The 10,160-nt window shown below is 34.1% G+C and overlaps 3 protein-coding genes across 3 annotated transcripts in view; 1 reads left to right on the forward strand and 2 right to left on the reverse strand.

Moving 5' to 3' along the window:
- The window catches only part of LOC107755842 (interleukin-17A), a 3,800-nt gene extending 1,819 nt beyond the window's left edge, over positions 1-1,981 (forward strand). Inside the window, exons 2-3 of the mRNA XM_016572772.1 lie at positions 1,191-1,366; positions 1,608-1,981. Coding sequence (XP_016428258.1) covers positions 1,191-1,366; positions 1,608-1,827 — 396 coding nt within the window. The 3' untranslated portion in view covers positions 1,828-1,981. The remainder of the gene's footprint in view (positions 1-1,190; positions 1,367-1,607) is intronic.
- Positions 1-2,584, reverse strand: part of LOC107755840 (DNA topoisomerase III beta) — a 16,442-nt gene extending 13,858 nt beyond the window's left edge. The window contains exons 1-2 of the mRNA XM_016572771.1: positions 2,533-2,584; positions 2,349-2,435 (exon numbers count right to left, since the gene is read on the reverse strand). Of these exons, the coding sequence (XP_016428257.1) occupies positions 2,349-2,418 (70 nt within the window). The 5' untranslated portion in view covers positions 2,419-2,435; positions 2,533-2,584. The remainder of the gene's footprint in view (positions 1-2,348; positions 2,436-2,532) is intronic.
- A 2,649-nt stretch (positions 2,585-5,233) lies between these two features.
- LOC107755810 (C-X-C motif chemokine 11-like) lies at positions 5,234-9,875 on the reverse strand. Its single transcript, XM_016572730.1, has 4 exons — positions 9,821-9,875; positions 9,573-9,699; positions 9,400-9,486; positions 5,234-5,261 (listed from the first exon to the last, which is right to left on the reverse strand). Exons 1-4 carry the CDS (start codon positions 9,873-9,875, stop codon positions 5,234-5,236), a joined length of 297 nt encoding a protein of 98 aa, XP_016428216.1.
- Positions 9,876-10,160: the final 285 nt, after the last annotated feature.

Genomic DNA, 10,160 nt, shown 5'->3' on the forward strand with positions numbered 1-10,160 from the left:
TTTTTAAAGAAGTCTCTTATGCTCATCTAGGCTGCATTTATTTGATCAAAAATGCATTAAAAACAGTAAAATTGCTAAATATTATTACAATTTAAAATAACTGTTTTCTATTTTTATATATTTTAAATGTCATTTATTCCTGTGATGCAAAGCTGAATTTTCAGCATCATTACTCCAGTCTTCAGTGTCACATGATCCTTCAGAAATCATTCTAATATAGATTCGCTGCTCAAGAAATATTTCTGATTATCATCAATGTTGAAAACAACTGTGCTTAGTATTTTTGCGAAAACCATCATGCATTTGATTTTTTTCATGATTCTCTGATGCATAAAATGTTCAAAGGTACAGCATTTATCTAATATACATATATTTTTGGAACACGACAAAAGTCTTTACTGTCACTTTTGATCAATTTAATGATTCCTTGTATGAAAAGAAAATGAGTAGAAAGTATGAATTTCTTAAAAAAAAAAAAAAGACCCCAAATTTTTGAAAGGTAGTGTGCATATTTAAGTATATATATATATATATATATATATATATATATATATATACACACACACACACACATTGGACTCTAATGACGTTAAATTATAAGTTAACAAAATTGCTGACATTAAATTTTATTCAATATTTACCCAAAATTCACCAAAAAAAAAATCAAAAATTTAGAAATTATGAAAATTAAATTGACCAAAAGTGTCCTGGCTGATTGCTAAACTAAAAATGAACTAAACTAAAACGGATGGGGATCCGAACCTGAAAGTTAGCCGACAGTTTAGGATAAAATCTGTTTTTAGTATTTATTAGAAATTTGTTTAAAAAAAAAAAAAACTGTCAGAGATGCAAACCTCAAATTACTATAACTGAGAGCCCAGGACAAAATTTTAGTAAACTACATTTATTCATTGTTCATTACTGATGCATTTAATATAGTCTAAGGGACACACTGAATCTATAATTATTCTTTAGCTTGAATGATGCCAATTGTGAATGTGAATGTAGGCGCTATATTTTGCCATTAGCTTCAGATTGAACACAATCCATGAAGGTGTCCACAACAAAAAAGACTGAAGATGAGCATGATATTATTAGTTTACATCCATCGTCCAAAGAACACCAAACACAAAGAAGCCCACATAATACGTAATGATGGTTTGTTGCCTACTTCTCATTCTCTCGCTCAGATTCTAGGACTCCTGAGCATTTTTCTGCTGGTCTTGAACCCCAGCCAGTGCAGTCCGATCATGGCCCAGTGTGTGGAGCACACCTACTGCTCCTCCACGCTGAAAGAGTACCACACACAGCTCATCAACCTGCCCAGCAGAATCAACGAGCGCAGCGTCGCTGCATGGAGCTACGAGTGAGTACAGCAGATTTGTAAGCCTTTTTAAAATATGGATTTACAGCCAGTAAAAGAGAAGGTATACTACAGGTCCATTTTATACAGGATACATCCAACCATTTTCTTATTAAATTTTGTAACGATTTAGAATTTGACAGTCCTATCTGAAAGATGTTTTGATGCCAATTAGGACAATTATAGACCATCAAATTCTGAATACATCTGAATATTTTTTATTTTTTTTCTGCACCAATAACAGGGAGAACATTGACCTGGACCGTGTGCCACAGATCATCTATGAAGCAAACTGCCTGAACAGTCATTCCTGTAAGGGGGTCGACAGCTCTTTCAGTCTGGAGAGCATCCCCATTGCAATCAAAATGCCATTTCTCAGAAAAAACCCAAGATGCCCAACTTACGCACTGGAATTCGAGGATGTGAACATTGCCTGTATATGTGCTACATCCAGACAGAATTAGCGCTGGGTCTAACAATTCATGCACTTGATTCAACTTCAACTATTATTATAATAGTGTCACTTAAATTTAATGTCAACCACAAAGAAGTCTACTGAATAATAATGCTTATCATCTTAAACAAACAACACCACAATGCATACTACAATATAGATGTCTTGAGTTGCTGAATGCTTGTAAATGTGATTGAATAAACTAGTTATGTAACAAAAACTTCTTTCTCTCATTCAAGAAACAAATGAATTCAAAATGTAAGACTGTTATTTCTTTTAAAATAGTCGACATGTAAAAAAAAAAAAGAAAGAAAGAAAAAAAAAACACCCTGTAACTTTTTTCCTGCTTATTTGAAAAGTCCTGCAGCCTGACAGAATGTCAAACAAGACCCAAAAGGACATCAAGCGTGGTATTTCATTTGAAAAAACTGGAAAACCAAATCAACTCCTCCCCTATTTATAATTGGCGGACCTGTAATTATATGCAATATATGTACTTTTTCAAACACTCAATCTTTTATACATATTCACCTTTAGAGAGGATTTTGGCAATGGACTGAGCCAGAGAGGGTTTCTCAGCCACCATAAGCACAGTCCTCATCGCTGCTGGTCACAAACCTGACAATGAAATAACAAAAGTAAATATCTTATTTCAAAGTTAATAACTAAAACTAAAATTAGACTTATTAGACCAACAATCGAGACAATAACACACCGGTATATGCTGCAGACACTCTTCCAACTTCCGGCTTGTCCGTGTTTTTTCAAAATAAAAGCCCTTATTGTTCTATGAAACATTAAACTAAATTTAAAATAGTGATTAAAATTAAATAAAAAAAGTAATGGTAATATTTTTTTATAATAACAAAAAACTAATAAACAACAATATAAAATATCAAAATAACAAAATAATATTAAATATATTGACACATTTAACAAATATATTGACACAAAATTTGAGAAATTATATATATATATATATTTATGTATTTACCCGTATTGGCCCGAATATAAGACGACCCTGATTATAAGACGACCCCCCCTTTTTCCAGATGTACCTTTTGGAAAAAGGCTTTTTAAAAAACAAATCTTGTTTTTTCTCAGTAAAACACATTTTGTCTTCAATTATTTTCATATTGCATATTTTTCCTATTTTAATTTTTGTTTTGAAAGTATGGTAAAAACTGGTAAAATGTACCAACAATCACATTTAAAAAATATACACTTTTTGATATACCATTAAAAAAAAAAAACAGGTAGCCCATCTGAATTAGGACATTTAGGCAATCCATCTAATAGTAGCCCACCAAAATCTTATTAACAGCAGAAGTTAAATCTTACTGTAGTTTTCAAATCTGGATACTGTCTTATGTTTTAAAATCACAAAGGGAGTTTACGGTATTTAAATATACATATAGTATATATGTATTATAAGTAGGCTATAAATAATAAATTAATATTATAAATACACAGAAAATGTGAAAATGTTTTGCCTTAAAATGATCAATTACTGGCAGCTGTCTTTTGTTAAAAGGTTTAGTCAACAAATTAAACTTCATGCAAGTAAATACGAAATACATCAGATAAATTCCTCATGCAATGGTAATAAAAAAAATGTTTAATTAAAAAAACGTATAAAAAGCATCTGTCTTATCTAAAAATAAGGGTCTGTACCTAGAAATAAAACAGCCAATGAAAAATGCAGTGTTTTCTTATTTATTTAGAAATACTAAACAATGCTCAACATTCTTGATAAACTGAAATAGAAAAGAAATAATTAATTTAAATGAACCTGCCCATATGGCCACTTTTGTCTCCATGCCAACCAATCCAGAAAGCAGACTGTAGCATTCTGTAATGATGTCATCACTCACTCAGATTCATAACATTTGCATTTCAGTTTTTAATTATTATATATTAAAAGGATTAGTGTCAATATTTACATCACTTGAAGAATTCAGTGGGTCAGGTGGTTTTCTTTGAGTATGATGACGTCACAGCATCTCTCATGTCCAGTCTCCACATGGTGCAGAAATTGCATCCTGAAGGCAGATTCAATCACAGTGATTTGCTCTATAATAGTTTGTTTGATTCCCTCTCTTTGATACAGAGACACTCTATTCACAACATAGTGACTGACATATGGACATACCTCTAATCTTTCGCAGTTGTTCAATACAGTGCACTGTACACATTCCTAAAGGAACTGTGCTTGTGACATTTTCTAGTCATTTTGTTGTCAGCTTTCTTCCAGAAGACTGCTAGCTGTCACAGTTTCACACTCGCATCACTCCATTTATCCACATCATTGCAGTGAATATTTGGCAACAAAAAGTGCCAACATTTCCACTGTTATTGTCCAAGAAATAAAACATTTTATTTAACACAAGCTGTCAAAAAAGGAAAATAATTTTTTTTTTTTTTAAAAAACAACTTTTTTAAAATTAAGAACAACATAATTTATAAAATATGAAATACCAAAGTTCAAAACGCATTAATCCACATCACATAATCCATGTGCAGTTAAAATGCAGTATATGCGCTTTAGTGGTAATTCAGTCGTATTTAATAATAAAATAATTATAAAACACAAAATAAAAATGAAATGAAATAACAAAAATTGACTAATTAAAATATTACTATCAAATCATTATTCTGGCATATTGGTTAAAAAAAAAATGAATAAAAAATACAAATAACCATTATCATAACCTACATTATTGCCTTGATATATTATATATTATTTTATTTTATTTTTTATTTTTTTTTTCCGTAGGCAGGCAGTATTGACTCATGCAATCACATTTAATGGCCACTAGGTGACGACGTAACATTACGAGAATCTCTTGATCCCTCAAACAGATTGTTGCAGCATCTGAGTTCAGCTCACTGACAGCAACTGTTCATGTGAAATCCTGCCAATTAGAAAATACAGAACAGGACAGTTCAATTTGTTCAGCCAGTTTGTTTAGTCAACTGTCCAATGCCGAATTGCTGTGGGGGGGGTTATGGAACAAGTCAGTGCATTGCATTGCTAAAATCAGCTTGTGTCTGTGACCCCACAGATGGCAGAGGGAGGGTGGAAGTGAGTTTGTCTCCTTCGGCATAGTGATCAATTAAACCCATCCAACCCACAATGACTGCCTCCCCCAGTATTGACTCATCTGGACTGTCACACACACACACACACACAGATTACTGACACACATAAAACAATGAAATTATGATCCAGATTCTCTTTGTCACTGTTTTATTGTGCAAAACCAGAACATGGTCATAGAGCAACTGGTACATCAATCCGCGAAGAGTTTTACATGCATGTATGTGACACTGATTGCGTGAGATGAGTCATAATTTCTATGATTGACCACTTTTCATCAGCACTCTCAGCCTTTATCTGTCTCTTTCATCCTCTCTTACTCATAGACAGACACATAAACACATCTAAAGCAAGAAAAAAGCTGTGTTTAAGACCAAGATCACATGCACCATGTTGAAGGAGGAGGACCGTATAGCAGTAGACAAAGAGAGAGAGAAGTGAATGATTACAGGGCCTAGGATGGATGAAATTACAGACACGGATGAACAAACTGCACTTATTTGCTGCTGTTTCTCTTTCTCTCTTTCTCTCCATCACTCATTCGCTTTCTCAGATGAATTTAAAGAGGTTTTGATGGATTCCCTTTCAAATGTACAATATGAAGATCACAATAGTGTATATGTTGGATGAAAGCTTGAGGGTGGGAGGAACTGACTGGCAGGATGATGGAAATGATCTTAACCATTAAAAGTGTTGCCAGTAAAGATGGCTGACTCACTCGCTTGATCTAACCAGTGCTGTTGTAACAGGGCTGACAGCGAAGATCTCACTTGTTGTCTTGTTTTTCTCCATGTCATTTTTCATCATCATTATCTTCATTTTTGAGGATCTTTTTCTACAAATGTGCAATAAAACAACTCAACTGGAGTGCTTTCTTACGTGACAAACTTATTTGACCCTATAAAGCCTAGTGTGTCTTATCTGATAGATACATTTCTAAGGCATCTATATGATCAAAACTTTGCTGAAAACCGGTTGTACACAATCTAAAATACCTGCTTTTTTTCACCTGACTGATAAGCTATCCTTTTTTTTTTTGTGTAAGTATAACCCTTATATCATTTTAAAACTGTCCACCTTGAGCTTGTGACACACTTTTTGCTGTGAAATCTTTACTGATTTTTATAAAGTAAGCATAAGGGTAAATTATATTGTTAGTAATATTTCATGATGAACGCTTACTGGGCTGAAGCAATGTAGGTTTACTTGATTTTTTAGAAAAATCATGTTAAAATGTGAATATCATATATGATCCATCAGGGTTTTGAGGAGCGTTTATTTGTTCATCAATGCATTGCATTATATGTTATATTATATGTTTTGCCCCCACAATAAAAATGACATAGCTTTGAACATAAAACTAAGCATTTAAATATAATTTTCATATTATTGGGAGATAGAGAGTGATACACTCTAAAAAATGCTGGGTTAAATTTAAATTTAGGTTAAAATTTGTTTTGAACCCAACCGCTGGGTCAAAACAACCCAATAGCTGGGTTTGTCCCTTTTTAACCCAGCGCTGGGTTATATTTAACCCAGCATTTTTTAGAGTGTACTGATTTATATGCATTTATATGCATTTTATGTAAGTTCTGTTATGACGATCTCATGATTTACTTACAAGCTATAAGAATTTATCTGCAACAACATCTGCACCAAATTGGATATTTTTGGACAGTTTGGATATCTGAATGAAATAGAGTTTTTTTTTTCCTCCTCAGGTGTGAGCTCCATATTCTCACTATATTGTACAATATGAGCCATGAAAGCCTGAGCTATTAAATATGATACAAACAATAATACACATATATTTCAAAATATTTTCTCTTCAGGTTCAATGAAGTGTTCTAATTTAAAAAAATAGATTCCATCTATTATTTCATATGCATGACTTTATAGACTTTATAATATCTGATCTTAGACTCTATAGCAATGAAACTAAATGGAGAGCAAACTGAGAATTCTTCCTACATGTTTCAGCAATCTGATCAACAATGTGAAGATACACTTAATATGACATTTCTCATTGAATTCCTCCAAGACCAAGTAATCTAAGCTATCCAAATTCCTTTCTTATTATTTCTGTTTTTATTTCTACAAATGAATTTCAGGAGAAATATATTGAAAGCTACATGAAACACGAGTGAGATCTCCATCAAGTCTCCTGAGCAATACAATTTTACTCTGGGTTTTCACAATACATTTAAACATAAAGGACCAAGAAACTAAAATGATTCGTTTTTGAATTCCAAGCACAAAATCTGTCGGTTAATCATCACAATATGCTTTCTTTCTTTCCTTCTGATAGTCTCAGCTCAAATTCAACTCGACTAAACTGTACTCAAAGTTCTTTGAAGGGATCCTGTTTGAAATAAAACTTTTAAGACACATTTTAAGACTTTGCTTGTGTGCATATATGTACAATTCAAATGTTTTCAAATGAGGACACACTCTTAAAAATAAAAGATCCAAAAGGGTGTTTTCTCAGTAGTGTCATATAGAAGAACCATTTTTGGTTCCCCTAAGAACCTCTCAGTGAACAGTTCTTAAAAGAAACATTTTATACATTTATAAAGAACCTTTTGGGGAATTAAAAGGTTCCATGGATGTTAAAGGTTCTTCGTCGAATCATATGTGCCAATAAAGAACCTTTATTTTTAAGACACAGCTTTTGTTATGTTGTGTCTTAATCATCAAATAATTTAAGCTCTCATTAATCAACATGGATACTGTTTCAAATATCAGGTTAAAAGTTGCCAATCTCTTCTACTTGATCATCATCGTCACTGACCATCAAGCTAATCACTGGTCTTCCTTCTCTTATCTCCTGTCCTTTTCCTCTCTTTTATCAGTATCCTTCTCCCCTCCTACTCTCATCTTCACACATATCTGAGATATGCAGGGAGGGAGTATGAAGCATTCTGGCACTCTGCTGTGATGAAGATGAGGAGTGTGCAAAGTGTGATGGAGAGGAAGGTGGGGAAAGCAACTCCTCAGAGAAAGAGGTTGAAGAGGAAAGCTGTACACTCTAAAACATGCTGGGTTAAATATAACCCAGCGCTGGGTTAAAAAGGGACAAACCCAGCTATTGGGTTGTTTTGACCCAGCGGTTGTGTTCAAAACATCCCAACCGCTGGGTCAAAACAACCCAATAGCTGGGTTTGTCCCTTTTTAACCCAGCGCTGGGTTATATTTAACCCAGCATGTTTTAGAGTGCACTGAGATTACTTTTATTCAGCATTCAAATAGAGGACTTAAACACGCAAGATCAATAAACAGGCTCTGCATCAGAATTGTAATTGCACCCACACTGATATATTCTGAGCAGTAATCAGTAGGACAGGAAATTTAATGCATGTCTTTCTGTGTTTGCTGCAGCATTTTGACGACAAAGCAGCCAAGTGACTTCCTCTAGAACGAAGTACTTCTGAGAAATTATATGATTTATATTAAACAGGCAGTATACTTTTCAGAGAGAGAAAAAGAGAGTGAAAGCGAGAGAGAGAGAGAGAGAATAATTACAGTTATTACATAATGTTCAAGACAGAAGTGCCTCCCATCAAAGTACTGTGCCTTAAAAGTATTTTGACTTTAGTATTTCATGCTTGTGCTTTAATAAATATAATTAATTAAAGTTTGCAATGCAGACAGCCAAGTGAAACTGATATTTTATTTCATATTTGATTCTCAGATGGGAAAGTACATGACATGTTACTGACATGATGTCAATAATTCCTTTTTCACAACACATCCTTCATTGTGAGAATAGGATAAAGAAAGAACTTGAGAACAAATCACGAACAGCAATCTAGTGCAATCTAGTGTACGCTGAATATATCAGAGCATTTGGAGGTCAGCTAAATAAAAGAATCAATTTAGTCTCCAGTTTTTCAGGCACTATGTATGAAAGCAGATGATTTTTAAGATTTGGTTATTGATTTCAAGATCAATCAACACAGGCGGATCCGTGGATCAGGACATTGGCTCTATGCTTGATTCATACTGCGGCCTTCTGTGTGTTTCTGCTAAGAGAAGACAGAATGAATAGTACTTTTTTCGGAAGTGAAAGTAAAAGTGACTGTGAAAGTGAGGCATCCCATACTCAGAATTTGTGCTCTGCATTTAACCCATCCAAGTGCACACACAGCAGTGTGTAGTGAACACACAAACACGGAGCAGTGGGCAGCTATTTTGCTGCAGCACCCAGGGAGCAGTTGGGGGTTCGGTGCCTTGCTCAAGGGTCTCGCCTCAGTCGTGGTATTAAGAGTGGAAGAGAACACTGTTCATTCACTCCCCCCACCAACAATCCCTGCCAGACCTGAGACTCGAACCCACAACCTTTGGGTTACAAATCATACTCTCTAACCATTAGGCCACGATTGCCTCATTTCCTAGCATTCATTTCAATGCTCTGGCAGTGCAGGCCTGATGTTTATATTTTTTAACTGAATTTCAAGGAAATAAATATATTTGCATGCTGACATTTTTTGAATGGCTGTCAGTATATACTTCTTGGTAAATCTTGACCCTGGATTCAAGCATTTCTGCCCTGCTCCTCTCATAGTGACACTTCACAAACAAGACACAAAGAAAATTGGCAGTTATTTGATATCTAAGACAAAGCATTTATGTATAAACAAAAATAACATGTTTACACAATCTCCAGTCTTTTACAAGAAGGACTTGGAAGGATGATTTCAACCTTCTCGATTGCCTTTCGAGAGACTTTATTCACTCCTTTATCAGCACAAATGCATCTGCCCTTCACATCCAGTGAATGGCCTGAAACAACCCAGTGTTAATTTCAGATCAGTTTTAGAATTCTTATTTCAAAGTATCACACTAAGTTCATTTTAATGTGAAAAACAAACATAAAACATTATTTATATGAGAGAGAGCTCACCTTTCACCTCCACCACAAGGAGACAGACGAGAACAATGAAAGTAGCTGTTTTCATTTGTTTTTGATCTTGTATAATCTCTCAAATGTCTGACGGATGATATTATGAATAATGAGATTTCAGCAACTCTGTTTTTATACTGCCAAGGTCTGGCCACTGAGGTGATTGACACTTTTTGTTTCATTAAAGCTTCCTTCATCTGTAGGCTACTGAGAAATTGAAGCCTTTAAATGTAAAGAGAAGTTCTGTCACAAGGCAATTGTTTTTAAATGCACTAGAGAAAACTTTCTGTTTCAGTTTCTAGTTTCAGAATAGATCTTTTCAGTAACCTTTTTTGAGACA

This window comes from Sinocyclocheilus rhinocerous, unplaced genomic scaffold, assembly GCF_001515625.1.
Source record: "Sinocyclocheilus rhinocerous isolate Xijiao unplaced genomic scaffold, SAMN03320098_v1.1 scaffold352, whole genome shotgun sequence".
In the NCBI taxonomy this organism is placed as follows: domain Eukaryota; kingdom Metazoa; phylum Chordata; class Actinopteri; order Cypriniformes; family Cyprinidae; genus Sinocyclocheilus; species Sinocyclocheilus rhinocerous.